Raw genomic sequence first — 23,190 nt, 5'->3', positions numbered from 1 at the left:
CTGGGTAGATGTATGGCCTCCCGCAGCAACAACAGCAGCGGCACCAGTAGCAGCATCTCGCAAACGCCAACTTGTTCCTAGGCAGGCTACGCTATGTATCACAGTTTTCCGTAAGAGGCACACAGCTGACAACCTGTTACGGAAACTGAAGAACATCATTGCAGAATGGCTTACCCCAATTAGACTCTCCTGGGGATTTGTGATATCGGACAACGCCACCAATATTGTGCATGCATTATATCTGGGCAAATTCCAGCACGTCCCATGTTTTGAACATACAATGAATTTGGTGGCGCAGAGAATTTTTTTTAAAAATGACAGGGGCGTGCAGGAGATGCTGTCGGTGGCCTGAAAAATTTTGGGCCACTTTCGGCATTCAGCCACCGCGTGCCGAAGACTTGAGCGCCATCAAACACGCCTGAACCTGCCCTGCCATCACCTGAAGCAAGAGGTAGTAACGAGGTGGAATTCAACACTCTATATGCTTCAGAGGATGGAGGAGCAGCAAAAGGCCATTCAAGCCTATACTTCCACCTACGATATAGGCAAAGGAGGGGTAATGCACCTGACTCAAGTGCTGTGGAGAATGATTTCCGTTTTGTGCAAGGTTTCTCCAATCCTTCGAACTTGCCACACGTGAAGTCAGTTCAGACACTGCAAGCTTGAGTCAGGTCATTCCCCTCATCAGGTTTTTGCAGAAGCAGCTGGAGAAATTGAAGGTGGAGCTAAGATGGAGCGATTCTGCAAAGTATGTGGGACTTCTGGATGGAGCCCTTCATTCGCTTTGCCAGGATTCAAGGGTGGTCAATCTGTTGAAATCAGAGCACTACATTTTGGCCGCCGTGCTCGATCCTAGGTTTAATGCCAACGTTGTATCTCACTTTCCGGCAGACACAAGTGTGCAGTGGTGCAAAGACCTGCTGGTGAGTAAATTGTCAACTCAAGTGGAACGTGACCTGTCAACAGCTCCTCCTTCAATTTCTCCTGCCACTGGGGCTGCAAGGAAAAGTATAAGATTTCCTAGCCCACCCGCTGGTGGTGATGTAGGGCAGTCAGGAGCAAAATCTGACATCTGGTCCGGACTGAAGGACCTGCCAACGATTACTGACATGTCTACTGTCACTGCATATGATTCTGTCACCATTGAAAGAATGGTGGAGGATTATATGAGTGACAGCACCCAAGTAGGCATGTCAGACAGTCCGTATGTATACTGGCAGGAAAAAGAGGCAATTTGGATGCCCTTGCACAAACTGGCTTTATGTTACCTAAGTTGCCCCCTCCTCCAGTGTGTACTCCGAAAGAGTGTTTAGTGCAGCCGGTAACCTTGTCAGCGATCGGCGTAGGAGGTTACTTCAAGAAAATGTAGAGAAGATGATTGCTTCTTTTTTGGTGGGGGCCCAAACAAACCAGTCATTTCAGCCACTATCATGTGGCAGACCCTGTCGTTGAAATGATTGGTTTGTTAAAGTGTGCATGTCCTGTTTATACAACATAAGGGTGGGTGGGAGGGCCCAAGCACAATTCCTTCTTGTACCTCTTTTTCTTCTTTGCATCATGTGCTGTTTGAGGACTAGTTTTTTTATGTGCCATCCTGTCTGACACTGCAATGCCACCCCTAGATGGGCCAGGTGTTTGTGCCGCACACTTACGTCGCTTGGCTTAGTCATCCAGCTACCTCATTGCACCTCTTTTTCTTCTTTGCATCATGTGCTGTTTGGGGCCTATTTCTTAAATCTGCCATCTTGTCTGACACTGCAGTGCCACTTCTAGATGGGCCAGGTGTTTGTGCCGCACACTTGTGTCGCTTAGCTTAGTCATACAGCCATCTTGGTGCAACCTTTTGGCCTAAAAACAATATTGTGAGGTGTTCAGAATAGACTGGAAATAAGTGGAAATTAATGTTATTGAGGTTAATAATCCCGTAGGATCAAAATTACCCCCACATTCTGTGATTTTAGCTGTTTTTATGTGTTTTTCAAATATCATCCAGATCCAAAACCAAAACACGAAAGGGTGGTTTTAGCAAAACCAAGCCAAAACCAAAACACGAAAGTGGAATTAGAACCAAAACCAAAACACAAAACACGAAAAAGTGCCAGCCGCACATCTCTAAATTGTACATAGAGGTCGATGCACAGTAGCCAGCCTTATAGCTTCCTCTAATAATCTTTGGTTATAAGACCCTGAGGGGGACATATACTAAGCAGTGATAAAAGTGGAGATGTGAGCCAGTGGAGAAGTTGCCCATGGCAACCAATCAGCCGCTTTGTATATTTTTATAGTATGCAAATTCTAAATGTTGCGTCAATGCTGATTGGTTGCCATGGGCAACTTCTCCACTGACTCACTTCTCCACTTTTATCACTGTTTAGTACATGTCCCCATTAGTAGGCCAGAAGAAATATTTACATTTTGCTGTATATGATGTGTGCAATAAAGAACCTATGCTTTGTCTTTCCTCTCTAGATTTTACAGACATGATCGCCATGGACCCTGTCACAGTTCTTCTGTCCGTTGTGGTCATTATATTTTTGGCCTATGTCTTCAGCAATCAAAACAACAAATACAAGAATATGCCGCCGGGACCGAAGCATTTGCCGATCATTGGAAATATGCTCACTATCAACATGTCAAAACCTCATAAATCCTTTATAGAGGTAATACAGATAGTCTATGTCCTTACAGTTAAATGTATGCCAAATAACTGTATAATGCATCCTTGCCTACTCTCCCGGACGTTGCGGGAGTCTCACGATTTTTCTGGTAGTCCCCGAACCCACAAAATGAGTAGGCAAATCTACCACATACCAGCCACTTCTAAGTGAAGCATGCAGGATTGGGAGAAAGTCACCAAAATTGCAACCATCGGCTGGAAAGGACAAGGCTAAGGGAAGCACATTGCGGCATTTAGCCTTGCCCCTTACCCGCAAATCGTGGCAGTTTTCTGGGATTGGAGGCAGGGCCTAATGATATGTAAGCCTGACTCGCCCCCCTGAAGCCACCAGCAGTATCTTCTCTATGGACTTCTCCTAGAGAGGAGACTGAAATGTAGGAAAGTATGGTATAATGGCTACGTACTTGGTACATTATATACTCTGCATGCACACTGTAATCTCTCCTATTTCCTCACATTACCACTGCTGTTGTGCTTGTAAATCGCTTGTTTCGGCAAGTTTTATGTAATGGTCCGATCCCTTATTAGGGGGTGGCTTAGTCAGGGCCATGTTAATGTATAAGCACACTGGTCAGCTGCCCAGGACCTCACACTTCTACGGGCCTCTGAGCAGGGGTTGGTGGGGGTCACACAATCAGAGCTATGAGGTAGCATTCTCTACTTGCCTCCCAGCCTGCAGCCAGACAGTGAATGGCTTTCAACATGCTGGACTGGTGGATGGCTGGAGCTATCGACCAATCAGAGTGCTGACAGCCATTCACTGTATAGAAGCATGCAAGCATGTGGTGATGTTTGTCTATACACGATGCAGCCAGTTAAGAAAGGCCCTGTCACTAAGTATTGTGTGACAGTCTCCATGTGATGAAGCTGCCTGCAGTGTGTGGCACACTACAGAGCATATTCTTGCACTAGTCACACTTTAATGTGTATTAGTGTACACCAAACTGTACTATTCACAAGTATTGTAAACTGGTCACAACTCTGAATCAGAAAACACCTTTTATTTTTGGGTGGGTGGGCCTAGTTGTCACTTATTTGATAATGGCTAGTTTAGCACAGGCGCAGGACAGTTTTGTTAGGATGCCATCTTCCATTTGAAAACTGTAGTGACTTGGCATGCGCAAAAGATGCACCACCCATCCTGCACTATGTGGTGGAAAAACAAGTGAATGAGTGAGGTCACAGTTGCATGTCCCAATGTCCGCATACATTGCTCTTCATATTTGGGCTTAAGTACACCTAACCAAAGCAAGAGTATCTTGTATTAAAAGTTTGCAAAGTTTGTCATTAACTACAGCAATGCCATTCTGCATATTGCATGAGGTCATTTTCTTGAGGTTTCATCTTGCTCCTGCAGAGAATGTAATCCATAAATTATGGGTTCCAGATGTAAGAAATTATAATTTTACTGGCAACATGTAATTTGATGATTGACTGTTTATCAAATTATTTCTATGGTATATGTTTCATTGTATCTACAGCTGTCTAAGACGTACGGCCCAGTTTTCAGCGTCCAATTGGGCATGACAAAGATGGTCATTCTATGTGGGTACGAAGCCATCAAGGATGCTCTAATCAACCACGCGGATGAATTCTCTAACAGACCGCGCGCTCCAGTGCTTGCTAAACTAGGAAAAAATAATGGTAACTATTTTTAGTCTTACATAATTAGTATAATATAGTTTAAATAATGTTTTAAAGAATTTAGAACTGAAAGGTAATCTGTTGTGTAGCTATTCAAAACACCAAGTTCTGTGATGGCGGTGGGCTGGTTCTGAGTCGGATGCAGAGTGGCTGTGTGTGTGTGATGCCGCGGAACCCTGATTTATTATCTTATGCCAATGCCAGTTACCGTAGGACTAATGCGTGGAACCGTGTGGAAAGCGGGTCCACCCACTGTTCTTCTGTCCACAGCTGCATTAGTATCAGCCCCCATGCTAGGTGCATGCAGAGATCTATCTGACACGGGCTTCCCGTCTCAGTGCACATGACTCAGAATAGCAAAGGGCTATAGCTGCACCATTGTCGCCATTCACTTCTTACCCCCCCCACACACACAAACACACACACACACACACACACACACACACACACACACACACACACACACACACACACACACATCACTGTAGCTTAAGAAAAAATTATACCAATCCTTCAGCCACTAGGATTTGTACAAAACTGCCCATTGGCAACATCAGTCACACATAGGACACAACATCGAACTTGTGAGCATCCCTAGGGTTGCTCAGAATAATAGTTTTAAAAGAGGAGGGAGCCCATGTGCAGGCTCCGCGCAGGCCCCCTCCGTGTTTCTCCTTACTAGTGGGAGGTTGGATTGTGATGGACCGTGGGGTTCCATGTTCTGGACTTGAACCTTATAAATGTTAGGGACCCATTTGATGAGGTCACCTGGCCATGGGAGGTGGGCCCATGTTTTTGGCCAAGAATTATGCTATGAACCTCAATTTTACTCCATGTTAAATTGCAGAATTTATTATCATTGTTCTGATTGGCAGTGTATTTAGTGCTTAGAGTGTGCACCTGCATTTTCTCTTCTTTCTGTGTGCTACTACAGGTCTCAGCATCTTATTATGTTTACAATTAGGGCGTACAATATAGCCCCCCCCCCAACCATTATAAATACACCTATGGTCGGAACTAAGATGCCAGGGCCAGTACAATTGCGACTAATTTCGTTCCTCAACACTCCTGCATTTGACAAGCTACTCCTGCAACCTTCCACAATCCTAAAAAAATCCTCACTGTGCCTGCCATAACTAATTAATCACTGCCTGTTTGCAGTGCAAATGCGCTAGATGCCCAGTCCAAGAAACATTGCTCAGGTCCGCAAATATTGGCACTGTGTGTACCTCTGTATCAGGACCATACAATCTAAAAACGTAATTGAAGTTTCATTTTTCTCTCAAGTACAATCAAACTATAGTTGTTTCTTATTTCACTAAAATAATAGTACAAGTCTCATAGGAGATGCATTTTAAGAAACAGAAACCTTTTACCATTCTGTCTTGTCATCAAGTCTCTTTTAATTTTAAAATTTTTAAAATTTTTAAAATTTTAAATTTTTAAAGCCATAGGCCCAAATACAATAGCCCATGATGTGACGGCCGCAGTGGGATTTCTGCTATAGAGCCGCTAGATTTAATGCAAATTAGATTTTTATTGCGTGACAAAAATCAATACATATAACAACAGTACTTCGTACTAATAACAGAAACATACAGTGAAAGCAGGCGAGGACCGTGCATGACAGTCTATGGGCTAACAGATGTACAGCAAACAGTTATGCAAACCTTAGAAAATAACTATCCCAGTAAGAGAGCAAGAATATAAACAGACCCGTCTTTTATATTAAATAAAAAGAAAAGTACAAATTGAATATGAAGAAATCTAGAATAGCAAGAGAGGGAAGGGGAAGAAGAAAGAAAGAAAAGAAAAATCCTGATCTGAAACTTGCAAGCGAGAGGAAGAGAGGAAAAACAAAAAAGAGGAGAAGCAATCTATGTAGTAGAATCTAGGATATGGAATGCCCCGCCAGGGATACTTAAGAGGGTTGGTGGCAATTTTTAGTGAGGATCTCCCGATATACAGAAGAGTCTTTAAATGTCATCTACCGGAACCAAGTATCTCTAAAACGGTCATAACCATTGTCTATAAAGGACATGATATCATCTATGTCCAAATAAAGATCAATCCTACACAACCAGTCCAACACTGTTGGAGGAGAGAGTGAGCGCCAGAAAACAGGGACAATCAATTTCGTTGCGTTATTTAGCTGGCATAACAAGGAGTGCTTGTAGCTAGGGATGGGACCAGAAGAGAGGTGAAAAAGCCAAAAAGGACGGGTCAACAGGAACATCCCTCCCAGTTATTATAGAAGATAGGGAAAAGACTTCCTTCCAGAAGGGTTGAATAGCGGGACAGAACCACCAAATGTGGAATGAGTGACCGACGTCATTAGAGCAGCGTCAACAGATGTTACGGATACTCATTTTGGAGAGGGTATCAGGGCATCTATACCACCTGGAGAATAGCTTATATTGAGTTTCAATAACTGACGTGCTAGCAGAGCAGGCGTGGGTCAATTTAAAAATCTTGTTCCACTGGTCGTCATCCAGGTCAACACCCATTTCTTTATTCCACACCTGGGTAAAGGGAGGGAGGGGTATACTTGAATCTGTAAGTAGGATGGTATAGATCTTGGAGATAGAATGTGCAGGAGTCTCTGAGCTGGCACATAACCATTCAAAAGGTGTCAAAACAGAGTACCAAGATCTTATGGGGCCTAACGATTGCAGAAAGTGACGAACCTGTATGTAACGCCAAAAGTCTCCCTAAGTCAATCCCCACCTAGTCCGCAGGTCCGAGAAATAGACAATGCCGTCCCCACTCACCAGCTGTCCAACACGGTAAAGGCCCTTGGCATACCAGAAATGGAAAGCCGTTAAATTCAAGCCCGGGGAGAAATGGGGGTTAAGCAAAAAGGAGAGATAGGAGGACTGTAAGGAAGAGACCGACGGCAATTTCCTGGCCTTTTTCCAACACAACAGGGACGTGCCAATAGTGGGATGGGTGGGGGGGGGCTAGGGAAGGTGGGGATACATGGGCCTATATCCAGATGGATCGACAGAGAATGTTTTTCTATCTGAGTCCATTGTTTAGGCGAATTCGATCTGGACCATTCCATGATCCTGCTCAAGTGGCAAGCTTGATAGTACCCCTGGATATTTGGTAGCCTAATCCCGCCTTTATCTTTCTGTCTGAACATCAGACTGCACCTCAATCGTGGGCGCTTCCCTCCCTAAAGGAAGTCCCTAAATAATGATTGGATATCCTGAAACCATTTTAGAGGTATTTTGATAGGGAGAGTCTGCAGTAAATAGAGAATCTTGGGAAGAGAATTAATTTTGAGAATACCCATACTCCCAAACCAAGAAACCGGTCTTGACTTCCATAATTGGAGATGAGATCACAGCCTGGCCAATAATGGGGCAAAATTAGAATCAAAGCTGCGTGAGAGGTTTCTAGGAAGAGTAACCCCTAGGTATGTGGGGTGAGAGGCGTCCCATGAGAAAGGGAACTTTGTTTTAAGCCAAGCAAATTAATAAAAGGCATCTCCCCTTCTCCAAACAGTGGACTGCGCTTACTGAAATGGGCAAGTGAGCAGCGAACAGTGTTGCCACCCCTTTAGACTTAGATAGAGGGTAATTACTGTAGTAGGTGGAAGGAAAAAAATCTATTTTTAAGTTGAGCCGGGGATAGGGAATCGCGAAAGTGCGTCTCCTGGACAAGTACTATATCTTCCCTGTCAGCTCGGAATTAGCGGAGAGCCTGGGACCGTTTTTTTGGGATGTTGAGGCCACTTGCATTAAGTAAAATTAGACTAAGTGTAGAAGCCATAGGGTCAACTTAGTGGCAAAATCGAGCAATGCTAAGGATCGGACCAAGAGGAAAGACAGGGAAAGAGCGGTAAGAGGCCAGGAGGAGATGGGGGGGGGGGGGGGGAACGAAAGACAGAGAGAGAGCGAAAACAAAGAACAGTAGACCCAAAAAAGAAACGGTTTAACCTTGAAGTCAAAGCGAGAGAAAAAAAACACCTCTGGACAAAAAGGGAATCAGTAAAGTTCCCATGTCTCAGAGATCAAAAACTAGGTGGTGGAGGGCACACTAGGGGAGCATGCACCTCGACCCACTCATTAGTTGGTAGCTAAACATGAAAAATGAAACATTAATTTAGTGAATAACAATAGTAAACATTTGTAGACAATCGCCACCCTCAGCGAAACCCATAGTAAACTATAGCATACTCAACACATCGAAGGCAGAGAAAAAAAAAAAAAAAACAACCCTAACCAATCACATTAGACAAATAGTCTTACTGATGGCAAGGGGTAAAAGGACATAAGGAAAGTAAACACTGTATGGAACTACATAGAAACAGTCACATAGAGATATACAGGCTAGTCCGTTAATAGGTTGACTTTCTTAGTAGAACCTGTGACGAAGTCTTGTAACGGGCAAACTAGCCTGTGCATAAGAAAAAGGGTATGGTGAGGATAAGCCAGAGGCCGTCAAGTGGGATCATAGGTCCGAGTGGAATCCTCAGTGGAGGACTTATTTTTAGCGTGTGAATCCTATTGCCATCTAGGTTTTTTAGCAGAGGAAGAGGCAGGAGGAGCCGGATCAGGCAAATGCAATGCCTGCCACTCAGGAAGGGCAATGGCCTCCAGACCCAGCATAGAGCAGAAGGCAGGGAGATCCGTTGGGGTGTGAAGAGACAGAAACTTGCCAGCATGCATGACTTGGATGGAAAACGGAAAGCCCCATCTGTATTTCAAATTTGCTTTGCGTAACGCTTCCGTTAAGGGTTTCACCAGTCTCCGCTGCTGAAGTGTTCTCCACGAAAGATCTTGAAATATCTGTATTCTAACACCGTTGAACTCAACTCCCTCCAACTCCCGAACTTTGCGAAGGATCGCCTCCCTTTGCGAGAAGTAGTGGAGCCTGCAAATAACATCCCTCGGCCGATCAGAAGCAGATCCTTTAGGTAGGAGCGACCTATGAGCCTGGTCAAACATAATGGAATCGTTAGGGTCAAGACTCAAAAGTTCTCCAAATATTTTATTAAGAGCATCAATGAGACCCGTCGGGGGAACTGATTCAGGGAGACCACGGACACGGATGTTGTTCCGACGTCCCCTGTTGTCCAAATCTTCTAGTTTACTTTGGATAGCCGTCATATATGAAGCCTGTTGAGAAATGACTTAGTGGAAATGCGCAATTTGGTCATTCACGGACTCCTTCTCCTCCTCTAATAACACCACTCTGGACCCCAAGTGTTTAATATCTGATTGTACCAAGGTGATCTGGGTCTGAAGTGAGTCCTGTTGGCGGGATTCGAGTGCCTGCATATCTTGCTTGGTGGGTAAAGAGCGGATGTGTGTAAGGAACTCTCCAATTTCACTGTATAGTTGGGACATTTGAGTCTGAAGGTCCCCAGAAGGTGGAGAGTGAGCCATAACAGGTGAGGGAGGCGTGTCGGTCTCCAAGGCAGAAGAAGAAGAGTCCTGGAGTTGTGTGGCAGGGAGACATGAGTGGAGGGTAGATCTAGGAGGAACAACACATTTAGGACATGTACCCTTCCCTTGCAAACTCCTTCTGCCTCTTCCCATTAGAAGAGCATAGAGGGCGGAGACGTTGTTATTCATCACTAAAACTTATATGAGGGGTCGAGGAACATAGCCCCCTGTCAGCGACACGGCATAGCAATCAGGACAGCTTCACATGGAGGGCCTTAGATTCCGGTGTCTCCACAGAGCGGAAATCAAACAAAGCATACCAGGGTAGAAAAGTCCCGCAGGAGTGAAGGACACAAAAGCAAGGGGCGGTCCAAAGGTACGTGTCAGAGTGGGCTCCGTTAGTGTGTGGAGGTCAGGCCAGAGGGCACGCCTGAGTTTGGTGTAAGAACCACAGACCTGGGCAGTGGGCAGCCAAATATACACTGGAAGGAGCAAATGGGAGCGAGGTGCAACTTGGGGGAAGCAGGTGACCTCAGGACCCCCTCCCCCAAAAAAATAAAAATAAAAAAAAATTAAATGTGGCAGTCTGTCTCCGCCTAGGAAATGGAGCATCCCCCCCCCTCCCCTTCCCTGCGAATGCCTCTGCCTGATTGACCGGCAGAGGCAATCACATTTTCTGTGGCCCCCTACTTAAAATGCGGACGCATGCGCAGGACGGGTGCATTGTTTGAGTAATTTTTGCGGTTCTGCAATCTAATTGTAATTTTTCGCGTTTTGCGATCCAACCTGAATCAGCCCCATTGTTCATATCATACTGATTTCTCTAACGTCCTAGTGGATGCTGGGCACTCCGTAAGGACCATGGGAATAGACGGGCTCCGCTGGAGACTGGGCACTCTTAGAAAGATTTAGTACTACTGATGTGCACTGGCTCCTCCCTCTATGCCCCTCCTCCAGACCTCAGTTAGAATCTGTGCCTGGACAGAGCTGGGTGCTTTTAGTAGGATCTCCTGAGCTTGCTGATAAGAAAGTATTTTAGTTGGGTTTTTTATTTTCAGAGAGCTTCTGCTGGCAACAGACTCTCTGCTACGTGGGACTGAGGGGAGAGAAGCAAACCTACTAACTGCGGCCAGGTTGCGCTTCTTAGGCTACTGGATACCATTAGCTCCACAGGGATCGAACACAGGAACTTAACCTTGGTCGTCCGTTCCCGAAGCCACGCCGCCGTCCCCCTCGCAGAGCCAGAAGACAGAAGCCGGCAGAAGCAAGAAGACATCGAAATCGGCGGCAGAAGACTCCTGTCTTTACATGCGGTAGCGCACAGCACTGCAGCTGTGCTCCATTGCTCCCACATTAAACCCACACACTCCGGTCACTGTAGGGTGCAGGGTGCAGGGGGGGCGGGGGCGGGCGCCCTGGGCAGCAATTATGATACCTCTTGGCAAAAGTCACATATATACAGCTGGGCACTGTATATATGTATGTGCCCCCGCCATTATTCTTACACAGAAAGTGGGACAGAAGCCCGCCACTGAGGGGGCGGGGCTTCTTCCTCAGCACTCACCAGCGCCATTTTTTTTTCTCCACAGCTCCACTGAGAGGAAGCTCGCCAGGCTCCCCCTGCAGTCTCCAGGTAGAAAGAGGGTACAAAGAGAGGGGGGGGGGGCACATAAATTTAGGTGCAAAAATCAGTTATACAGCAGCTACTGGGTAAACACTAAGTTACTGTGTAATCCCTGGGCTATATAGCGCTGGGGTGTGCAGGGCCGTCTTAACAGTAGTGTAGGCCCCTGGGCACAGCAATGCGCTAGGCCCCCTACCCATCCTTCAGAGGTAGGGGTGGGGGGTGCTATCAGCGGCAGCTTTGATGTCCCGCGGGAGGTAGGGGGTGCTCTATCTTCTGCTCAGCATGTAGGACCTGGAGCAGTAATTTCTGCTAATTTCGCCTTTACTGCACAGATGGCGCTAAACTGTAGAAGGGGTTATTGGGCTGAATGAAGAAGCCCTGGTACATGACTTCCAGGGTGGTATGGGGTGTTTAATACGTAGAGAAGGGGTGGATAGTGGAGTAAGCTTAATATTTGTTATTTTTGTGTGGGAGGGCAGCTTGCTTGACTGCAGATATCTCAAGTTCCTAAAAATATATTTCTTAGCTTTATGGGATAAAAAAACTAGAGAGTCCCACCTTTCAGATGGTTCTGGGGACTTAGGGATCAGAGTTCAGGAGCCAGAGCAATTCACCAACGAAAATCTAAAACTGCATATTAGGCGTGTGGAGCTGGAGCAGGGACCATCTGCTTGAAGGCTGATATCTCTGGTTCTGGGCATAGTATAGACAAGCTGCCAGTGTTCTCCGAAAGGGGAGAGTCACAGCTTTTGGATTATACCCTCGGAAACACTCTAAGTCAGACAGAACCTGAGATATCTGGCTGGGAAGAGCAATTAACAGGTTTGGATGGGGACCACTGGTTTCAAGTCAGATATCTCCGGTTCCCCAGGGCCGATTTTCAAAAATCTGGTACCCCTGGAAAAAGGGGACCCTCAGCTATCAGCATAAGGCCCTTAAACTCCTGGGGCCTTTGGGCAAGAGCCCATTGAGCCCATACGAAAAGACGGCCCTGGGGGTGTGTGCTGGCATACTCTCTCTCTGTCTCCCCAAAAGGCCTTGTGAGGGTCCTGTCCTCCCTACGGTAGACAAAGCTCTGACATGCTTATCTAAGAAGGTGGCCCTGCCATCACAGGATACGGCCTCCCTAAAAGATCCTGCGGATAGAAAGCAGAAAGGTATCCTGAAGTCCATTTATACACATTCAGGTACCCTACTAAGGCCGGCAATTGCGTCAGCCTGGATGTGTAGTGCTGTAGCAGCACGGACAGATACTCTGTCTGAGGAACTAGATACCCTGGACAAGGATACTATTTTACTGACCCTGGGGCATATCAAAGACGCTGTCCTATATATGAGGGATGCCCAGAGAGACATTTGCCTCCTGGGCTCTAGAATAAACGCAATGTCGATTTCTGTCAGAAGGGTCCTGTGGACTCGGCAATGGACAGGTGATGCCGACTCTAAAAAACACATGGAGGTGTTACCTTGTAAGGGTGAGGAATTGTTTGGGGACGGTCTCTCGGACCTAGTTTCCACAGCTACGGCTGGGAAGTCGAATTTTTTGCCATATATTCCCTCACAGCCTAAGAAAGCACCGTATTACCAAATGCAGTCCTTTCGTTCACAAAAAAACAAGAAAGTCAGAGGTGCATCCTTTCTTGCCAGAGGCAGGGGTAGAGGAAAAAAGCTGCACCATACAGCTAGTTCCCAGGAACAGAAGTCCTCCCCGGCTTCCACTAAATCCACTGCATGACGCTGGGGCTCCACAGGTGGAGCCAGGAGCGGTGGGGGCGCGTCTCCGACATTTCAGCCACCAGTGGGTTCATTCACAGGTGGATCCCTGGGCTATACAAATTGTGTCTCAGGGATACAAACTGGAATTCGACGTGATGCCCCCTCACCGTTACCTAAAGTCGGCCCTGCCAGCTTCCCCCATAGAAAGGGAAGTTGTGTTGGCGGCAATTCACAAGTTATATCTCCAGCAGGTGGTGGTAAAGGTTCCCCTCCTTCAACAGGGAAGGGGTTACTATTCCACAATGTTTGTTGTACTGAAACCGGACGGTTCGGTCAGACCCATTTTGAATTTAAAATCCCTGAACATTTATCTGAAAAAATTCAAGTTCAAAATGGAATCGCTCAGAGCGGTCATTGCAAGCCTGGAAGAGGGGGATTTTATGGTGTCCCTGGACATCAAGGATGCTTACTTGCATGTCCCCATTTATCCACCTTATCAGGAGTACCTCAGGTTTGTGGTACAGGACTGTCATTACCAATTCCAGATGTTGTCGTTTGGCCTGTCCACGGCACCGAGAATATTTACCAAGGTAATGGCGGAAATGATGGTGCTCCTTCGAAAGCAAGGAGTTACAATTATCCCATACTTGGACGATCTCCTCATAAAGGTGAGGTACAGGGAGCAGTTGCTGATCAACGTAAAACACTCTCAGGAAGTGTTGCAACAGCACGGCTGGATTCTGAATATTCCAAAACCACAGCTGATTCCTACGATGCGTCTGCCCTTCCTGGGCATGATTCTGGACACAGACCAGAAGAAGGTGTTTCTCCCGGCGGAGAAGGCTCAGGAGATCGTGACTCTGGTCAGAGGTCTCCTAAAACCAAAACAGGTGTCGGTGCATCACTGCACGCGAGTCCTGGGGAAGATGGTGGCATCATACGAAGCCATTCCCTTCGGCAGGTTCCATGCGAGGATCTTTCAGCGGGATCTGTTGGACAAGTGGTCCGGATCGCATCTTCAGATGCATCGGCTGATCACCCTATCCTCCAGGGCCAGGGTGTCTCTTCTATGGTGGCTGCAGAGTGCTCACCTTCTCGAGGGCCGCAGGTTCGGCATACAGGACTGGGTCCTGGTGACCAAGGATGCGAGCCTCCGAGGATGGGGGGCAGTCACTCAGGGAAGAAACTTCCAAGGGTTGTGGTCAAGTCAGGAGGCTTGTCTGCACATCAATATCCTGGAACTAAGGGCCATATTCAACGCCCTGAGTCAAGCGGAACCTCTGCTTCGAAACCAACTGGTGCTGATTCAGTCAGACAACATCACCGCAGTGGCCCATGTAAACCGCCAGGGTGGCACCAGAAGCAGGGTGGCAATGGCGGAAGCCACCAGGATTCTTCGTTGGGCAGAGAATCACGTGCAAGCACTGTCGGCAGTGTTCATTCCGGGAGTGGACAACTGGGAAGCAGACTTCCTTAGCAGGCACGACCTCCACCCGGGAGAGTGGGGACTTCATCAAGAAGTCTTCATGCAGATTGCAAATCGATGGGAACTGCCACAGGTGGACATGATGGTGTCCTGCCTAAACAAAAAGCTAAAAAGGTATTGCGCCAGGTCAAGGGACCCTCAGGCGATAGCTGTGGATGCACTAGTGACACCGTGGGTGTTCCAGTCGGTCTATGTGTTTCCTCCTCTTCCTCTCATACCCAAGGTGCTGAGAATCGTGAGAAAAAGAGGAGTGAGAACAATACTCATTGTTCCGGATTGGCCAAGAAGGACTTGGTACCCGGAACTGCAAGAAATGCTCACAGAGGACCCATGGCCTCTGCCTCTCAGACAGGACCTGCTGCAACAGGGGCCCTGTCTGTTCCAAGACTTACCACGGCTGCGTTTGATGGCATGGTGGTTGAACGCTGGATCCTAGCGGAAAAAGGAATTCCGGATGAAGTTATTTCTACGCTAATAAAGGCTAGGAAGGACGTGACAGCAAAGCACTATCACCGTATATGGCAAAAATATGTTGCTTGGTGTGAAGCCGGGAAGGCCCCTACAGAGGAATTCCAGCTGGGCCGGTTCCTGCACTTCCTACAGTCAGGAGTGACTATGGGCTTAAAATTGGGGTCCATAAAGGTCCAGATTTCAGCCCTATCCATTTTCTTTCAGAAAGAACTGGCTTCTCTTCCTGAGGTTCAGATGTTTGTGAAGGGAGTGCTGCATATTCAGCCCCCTTTTGTGCCACCAGTGGCACCTTGGGATCTCAACGTGGTGTTGGGTTTCCTGAAATCCCACTGGTTTGAGCCACTTAAGACCGTGGAGCTGAAGTATCTTACGTGGAAAGTGGTATTGCTATTGGCCTTAGCTTCGGCTAGGCGTGTGTCAGAATTGGCGACTTTGTCATGTAAAAGCCCCTATCTGGTTTTCCATATGGACAGGGCAGAATTACGGACTCGTCCGCAATTTCTGCCAAAGGTGGTGTCATCCTTTCATTTTAACCAACCTATTGTGGTGCCTGCGGCTACTCATGACTTGGAGGATTCCAAGTTGCTTGATGTAGTCAGGGCGTTGAAAATTTATGTAGCCAGAACGGCTGGAGTCAGGAAAACTGACTCGCTGTTTATCCTGTATGCATCCAACAAGATGGGTGCTCCTGCTTCAAAGCAAACTATTGCGCGCTGGATCTGTAACACGATTCAGCAGGCTCATTCTGCGGCTGGATTGCCGCATCCAAAATCAGTAAAAGCCCATTCCACAAGGAAGGTGGGCTCTTCTTGGGCGGCAGCCCGAGGGATCTCGGCATTACAGCTTTGCAAAATTCTACAAGTTTGATACCCTGGCTGAGGAGGACCTTGTGTTTGCCCATTCGGTGCTGCAGAGTCATCCGCACTCTCCCGCCCGTTTGGGAGCTTTGGTATAATCCCCATGGTCCTTATAGAGTCCCCAGCATCCACTAGGACGTTAGAGAAAATAAGATTTTACTCACCAGTAAATCTATTTCTTGTAGTCGTAGTCCGTAGTGGATGCTGGGCGACCGTCCCAAGTGCGGACTTTCTGCAATACGTGTATATAGTTATTGCTTAATAAAGTGTTATGTTATGTTGGCATCCATTGTTGATGCTCAGTTGTTGTTCATACTGTTAACTGGGTAAGTTTATCACAAGTTGTACAGTGTGATTGGTGTGGCTGGTATGAGTCTTACCCTGGATTCCAAAATCCTTTCCTTGTAATGTCAGCTCTTCCGGGCATAGTTTCCTTAACTGAGGTCTGGAGGAGGGGCATAGAGGAGGAGCCAGTGCACACCAGTAGTACTAAATCTTTCTAAGAGTGCCCAGTCTCCTGCGGAGCCCGTCTATTCCCCATGGTCCATACGGAGTCCCCAGCATCTACTACGGACTACGAGAAATAGATTTACCGGTGAGTAAAATCTTATTTTTTCTTGTATGGTGAGTTATGTAAGAAGGTTTGATACTTTTCAACTGCTGTAATTCTTCTACCATCCTACTAGCGCCATCTAAGGTACTTGTACATGGTACTATAGCAAAACCATGTGCACTACAGGGCGGCAGATATAACATGTGCAGAGAGAGTTAGATTTGGATGGGGTGTGTTCAATCTGAAATCTAAATTGCAGTGTAAAAATAAAGCAGCTAGTATTTACCCTGCAAAGAAACAATATAACCCACCCAAATCTAACTCTCTCTGCACATGTTACATCTGCCCCACCTGCAGTGCACATGGGTTTGCCCAACTGCTAACAAAGATCTGAATTACCCCCTGTGATCTGTTTTCATTCTCTCCAGGTCTTATCTTCTCTAACGGGGAGAACTGGAAAGTGATGAGACGATTTACACTTTCAACGTTACGAGATTTCGGGATGGGGAAGAAAGGAATAGAGAACAAGATTACTGAAGAGGCCGAATGTTTGACCAAGATATTTAAATCCTATGGAGGTGAGTTACATTACAATTTCCATAAGAGATTAGAGATGACTGTAATACGACTTAGATTAGTGTTATATTATACTTGTATTATTACTCATCTATTTGTATATGCCTTCCAAATTTACATCAGGGAAAGTGATCTAGTTTACCTGGATTGTAGGATTTCAATAATATTATCTGTCCTTTATGTGGACCATACATCAGACCAACTTTCCTCCAACCGTCCAACTCGCCTGTCCAACTAAAACACATGCCCATCATGTCTAACCAACTTTCTTATCAGATCGGCCAACGTTTTCATCAGATTATCAAACTTCTCTCCAGCTTGTGATGTCACAGAAGTAGGTGGACAGATTCTGCCTTCTTCTGCATGTTTGCAAAAAATATTTGTGTGGGTGAGGTTAGGGCGCAGAGATAGAGAGTTCAGGAGGAGGTGGGTGAGGTTAGGATGCAGAGATAGAGAGGTCTGGAGGAGGTGGGTGAGGTTAGGATGCAGAGATAGAGAGGTCAGGAGGAGGTGGATGAGATTAGGGTGCAGAGATAGAAAGGTCAGGAGAAGATGGGTGAGGTTAGGGTGCAGAGATAGATAGGTCAGGAGGAGGTAGGTGAGGTTAGGGTGCAGAGATAGAGGTCAGGAGGAGGTTGGTGAGGTTAGGGCTCAGAGACAGAGAGAGGTAAGGAAGAGGTGAGTGAGGTTAGGGCGCAGAGATAGAGAGGTCAGGAGGAGGTGGGTGAGGTTAGGGTGCAGAGATAGAGAGGTCAGGAGAAGATGGGTGAGGTTAGGATGCAGAGATATATAGGTCAGGAGGAGATAGGTGAGGTTAGGGTGCAGAGATAGAGAGGTCAGGAGGAGGTGGATGAGGTTAGGGTGCAGAGATAGAAAGGTCAGAAGGAGGTGAGTGAGGTAAGGGGTCAGAGAGAGAGAGGTAAGGAGGAGGTGAGTGAGGTTATGGCGCAGAGATAGAGAGGTCAGGAGGAGGTGGGTGAGGTTAGGGAGCAGAGATAGAGAGGTCAGGAGGGGGTGGATGAGGTTAGGGTGCAGATATAAAGAGGTCAGGAGGAGGTGGGTGAGGTTAGGGCACAGAGATAGAGAGGTCAGGAGGAGGTGGGTGAAGTTAGGGTGCACAGATAGAGAGGTCAGGAGGAGGTGGGTGAGGTTAGGGTAAACATACTTGATACTTTGGCCCAAAAGGGGGCACTGTTATTGTTTTTACATTGTTACCCCCTACAACCCCCCTCCTTCTGCTCTCCTGTTTTAATAAATCAAGTGCCAGCATCTTCCAGGCCCTTCATCTCCCACTTTTACACTTACTTTGTAAAATTGCCTAAATATTTTTCTACTGGTAATTCCTATTTTAGTATCAAAATTATTTTATTGTTACTTTCATTATAATTGCCCTTTAAGCAAGTGACAATGGCCCTCATTCCGAGTTGTTCGCTCGCAAGCTGCTTTTAGCAGATTTGCGCACACTAAGCCGCCGCCTACTGGGAGTGAATCTTAGCTTCTTAAAATTGCGAACGACATATTCGCAATATCGCGATTAGACCTCTCTTAGCAGTTTCTGAGTAGCTCCAGACTTACTTGGCATCTGCGATCAGTTCAGTGCTTGTCGTTCCTGGTTTGACGTCACAAACACACCCAGCGTTCGCCCAGACACTCCTCCGTTTCTCCAGCCACTCCCGCGTTTTTCCCAGAAACTGTAGCGTTTTTTCACACGCACCCATAAAACGGCCAGTTTCCGCCCAGTAACACCCACTTCCTGTCAATCACATTATGATCACCAGAACGATAAAAAAGCCGTGAGTAAAATTCCTAACTGCATAGCAAATTTACTTGGCGCAGTCGCAGTGCGGACATTGCGCATGCGCAATAAGCGGAAAATCGCTGCGATGCGAAGAAAAATACAGAGCGAACAACTCGGAATGACCACCAATATTTTTAAAAGGAAGAGCTGTCTGGCTATCAATGTTGGACCATGCTGGGAGCCTCACCTTGCTGGCAGACATGCTGGCAATTAAGGCAAAAGGGGAAACTGTGCTGCTGGTCTTGGGGGAGGGGGTGCCGGCAGGGGTATCCGGACTCCGGGTCGACAACAAAAAGGTCGACACACCTTAGGTCGACGCCAATTGGTCGACACAGCTTGGGTCGGCATGGACAAAAGGTCAACATGGACAAAAGGTCGACATGAACAAGGTCGACAAGGAAAAGGGTCGACATGAGTTTTTCACAATTTTTTTCTTTTTTGGAACTTTTTCATACTTAACGATCCACATGGACTACGATTGGAACGGTAATCTGTGCCGAGCGAAGCGGAGCGAAGGCACCATGCGATGGGACGCGTTGCACTATTTGGGGTTCCCGGTCACTCTACGAAGAAAACGACACCAAAAAAACTTAAAAAACTTATGTCGACCTTTTTCCATGTCGACCTTGTTCATGTCAACCTTTTGTCCATGTCGACCTAAGGTGTGTCGACCAATTGGTGTCAGCATAAGATGTGTCAACCTTTTTGTTGACGACCTGGAGTCCCAGACCCCCGGCAGGGGAGCCTGTGCTGCTGCTTTGTGTTTGGGGAAAGGGGTGGCAGGGGAGACTGTGCTGCTGCTTTGTGCTTGGGGAAAGGGGTGGCAGGGGAGCCTGTGCTGCTGCTTTGTGTTTGGGGAAATGGGTGGCAAGGGAGACTGTGCTGCTGCTTTGTGTTTGGGGAGAGGGGTGGCAGGGGAGACTGTGCTGCTGCTTTGTGTTTGGGAAAAGGGGTGGCAGGGGAGACTGTGCTGCTGCTTTGTGTTTGGGGAAAGGGGTGGCAGGGGAGACTGTGCTGCTGCTTTGTGCTTGGGGAAAGGGGTGGCAGGGGAGACTGTGCTGCTGCTTTGTGTTTGGGGAAAGGGGTGGCAGGGGAGAATGTGCTGCTGCTTTGTGTTTGGGGAAAGGGGTGGCAGGGGAGACTGTGCTGCTGCTTTGTGTTTGGGGAAAGGGGTGGCAGGGGAGACTGTGCTGCTGCTTTGTGCTTGGGGAAAGGGGTGGCAGGGGAGACTGTGCTGCTGCTTTGTGTTTGGGGAAAGGGGTGGCAGGGGAGACTGTGCTGCTGCTTTGTGTTTGGGGAAAGGGGTGGCAGGGGAGCCGGTGCTGCTGCTTTGTGTTTGGGGAAAGGGGTGGCAGGGGAGACTGTGCTGCTGCTTTGTGTTTGGGGAAAGGGGTGGCAGGGGAGCCGGTGCTGCTGCTTTGTGTTTGGGGAAAGGGGTGGCAAGGGAGAATGTGCTGCTGCTTTGTGTTTGGGGAAAGGGGTGGCAGGGGAGACTGTGCTGCTGCTTTGTGTTTGGGGAAAGGGGTGGCAGGGGAGACTGTGCTGCTGCTTTGTGTTTGGGGAAAGGGGTGGCAGGGGAGAATGTGCTACTGCTTTGTGTTTGGGGAAAGGGGTGGCAGGGGAGACTGTGCTGCTGCTTTGTGTTTGGGGAAAGGGGTGGCAGGGGAGAATGTGCTACTGCTTTGTGTTTGGGGAAAGGGGTGGCAGGGGAGCCGGTGCTGCTGCTTTGTGTTTGGGGAAAGGGGTGGCAAGGGAGAATGTGCTGCTGCTTTGTGTTTGGGGAAAGGGGTGGCAGGGGAGACTGTGCTGCTGCTTTGTGTTTGGGGAAAGGGGTGGCAGGGGAGACTGTGCTGCTGCTTTGTGTTTGGGGAAAGGGGTGGCAGGGGAGAATGTGCTACTGCTTTGTGTTTGGGGAAAGGGGTGGCAGGGGAGACTGTGCTGCTGCTTTGTGTTTGGGGAAAGGGGTGGCAGGGGAGAATGTGCTGCTGCTTTGTGTTTGGGGAAAGGGGTGGCAGGGGAGACTGTGCTGCTGCTTTGTGTTTGGGGAAAGGGGTGGCAGGGGAGAATGTGCTGCTGCTTTGTGTTTGGGGAAATGGGTGGCAGGGGAGACTGTGCTGCTGCTTTGTGTTTGGGGAAAGGGGTGGCAGGGGAGACTGTGCTGCTGCTTTGTGCTTGGGGAAAGGGGTGGCAGGGGAGCCTGTGCTGATGCTTTGTGTTTGGGGAAATGGGTGGCAAGGGAGACTGTGCTGCTGCTTTGTGTTTGGGGAGAGGGGTGGCAGGGGAGACTGTGCTGCTGCTTTGTGTTTGGGAAAAGGGGTGGCAGGATAGACTGTGCTGCTGCTTTGTGTTTGGGAAAAGGGGTGGCAGGGGAGACTGTGCTGCTGCTTTGTGCTTGGGGAAAGGGGTGGCAGGGGAGACTGTGCTGCTGCTTTGTGTTTGGGGAAAGGGGTGGCAGGGGAGAATGTGCTGCTGCTTTGTGTTTGGGGAAAGGGGTGGCAGGGGAGACTGTGCTGCTGCTTTGTGTTTGGGGAAAGGGGTGGCAGGGGAGACTGTGCTGCTGCTTTGTGCTTGGGGAAAGGGGTGGCAGGGGAGACTGTGCTGCTGCTTTGTGTTTGGGGAAAGGGGTGGCAGGGGAGCCGGTGCTGCTGCTTTGTGTTTGGGGAAAGGGGTGGCAGGGGAGACTGTGCTGCTGCTTTGTGTTTGGAGAAAGGGGTGGCAGGGGAGCCGGTGCTGCTGCTTTGTGTTTGGGGAAAGGGGTGGCAGGGGAGAATGTGCTGCTGCTTTGTGTTTGGAGAAAGGGGTGGCAGGGGAGACTGTGCTGCTGCTTTGTGTTTGGGGAAAGGGGTGGCAGGGGAGAATGTGCTACTGCTTTGTGTTTGGGGAAAGGGGTGGCAGGGGAGAATGTGCTACTGCTTTGTGTTTGGGGAAAGGGGTGGCAGGGGAGAATGTGCTACTGCTTTGTGTTTGGGGAAAGGGGTGGCAGGGGAGAATGTGCTGCTGCTTTGTGTTTGGGGAAAGGGGTGGCAGGGGAGAATGTGCTGCTGCTTTGTGTTTGGGGAAAGGGGTGGCAGGGGAGACGGTGCTGCTGCTTTGTGTTTGGGGAAAGGGGTGGCAGGGGAGACGGTGCTGCTGCTTTGTGTTTGGGGAAAGGGGTGGCAGGGGAGACTGTGCTGCTGCTTTGTGTTTGGGGAAAGGGGTGGCAGGGGAGACTGTGCTGCTGCTTTGTGTTTGGGGAAAAGGGTGGCAGGGGAGCCGGTGCTGCTGCTTTGTGTTTGGGGAAAGGGGTGACAGGGGAGACTGTGCTGCTGCTTTGTGTTTGGGGAAAGGTGAGGCAGGGGAGACTGTGCTGCTGCTTTGTGTTTGGGGAAAGGGGTGGCAGGGGAGCCGGTGCTGCTGCTTTGTGTTTGGGGAAAGGGGTGGCAGGGGAGAATGTGCTGCTGCTTTGTGTTTGGGGAAAGGGGTGGCAGGGGAGACTGTGCTGCTGCTTTGTGTTTGGGGAAAGGGGTGGCAGGGGAGACTGTGCTGCTGCTTTCTGTTTGGGGAAAGGGGTGGCAGGGGAGACTGTGTTGCTGCTTTGTGTTTGGGGAAAGGGGTGGCAGGGGAGACTGTGCTGCTGCTTTGTGCTTGGGGAAAGGGGTGGCAGGGGAGACTGTGCTGCTGCTTTGTGTTTGGGGAAAGGGGTGGCAGGGGAGACTGTGCTGCTGCTTTGTGTTTGGGGAAAGGGGTGGCAGGGGAGCCGGTGCTGCTGCTTTGTGTTTGGGGAAAGGGGTGGCAGGGGAGACTGTGCTGCTGCTTTGTGTTTGGGGAAAGGGGTGGCAGGGGAGCCGGTGCTGCAGCTTTGTGTTTGGGGAAAGGGGTGGCAGGGGAGACTGTGCTGCTGCTTTGTGCTTGGGGAAAGGGGTGGCAGGGGAGACTGTGCTGCTGCTTTGTGTTTGGGGAAAGGGGTGGCAGGGGAGACTGTGCTGCTGCTTTGTGTTTGGGGAAAGGGGTGGCAGGGGAGACTGTGCTGCTGCTTTGTGTTTGGGGAAAGGGGTGGCAGGGGAGACTGTGCTGCTGCTTTGTGCTTGGGGAAAGGGGTGGCAGGGGAGTCTGTGCTGCTGCTTTGTGTTTGGGGAAAGGGGTGGCAGGGGAGAATGTGCTGCTGCTTTGTGTTTGGGGAAATTTGTGGCAGGGGAGACGGTGCTGCTGCTTTGTGTTTGGGGAAAGGGGTGGCAGGGGAGTCTGTGCTGCTGCTTTGTGTTTGGGGAAAGGGGTGGCAGGGGAGACTGTGCTGCTGCTTTGTGTTTGGGGAAAGGGGTGGCATGGGAGAATGTGCTACTGCTTTGTGTTTGGGGGAAGGGGTGGCAGGGGAGAATGTCCTGCTGCTTTGTGTTTGGGGAAAGGGGTGGC

At 48.7% G+C, this 23,190-nt stretch overlaps 1 protein-coding gene across 1 annotated transcript in view; it reads left to right on the top strand.

Moving 5' to 3' along the window:
• Positions 1–23,190, top strand: part of LOC134910838 (uncharacterized) — a 268,706-nt gene that overhangs the window by 209,522 nt on the left and 35,994 nt on the right. Inside the window, exons 12-14 of the mRNA XM_063919222.1 lie at positions 2,470–2,660; positions 4,159–4,321; positions 16,856–17,005. Of these exons, the coding sequence (XP_063775292.1) occupies positions 2,470–2,660; positions 4,159–4,321; positions 16,856–17,005 (504 nt within the window). The remainder of the gene's footprint in view (positions 1–2,469; positions 2,661–4,158; positions 4,322–16,855; positions 17,006–23,190) is intronic.

Source organism: Pseudophryne corroboree, chromosome 4 (genome assembly GCF_028390025.1).
Source record: "Pseudophryne corroboree isolate aPseCor3 chromosome 4, aPseCor3.hap2, whole genome shotgun sequence".
NCBI lineage: Eukaryota > Metazoa > Chordata > Amphibia > Anura > Myobatrachidae > Pseudophryne > Pseudophryne corroboree.
The sequence above is the reverse complement of the archived record's forward strand: the minus strand, read 5'-3'. Positions and strand labels throughout refer to the sequence as shown.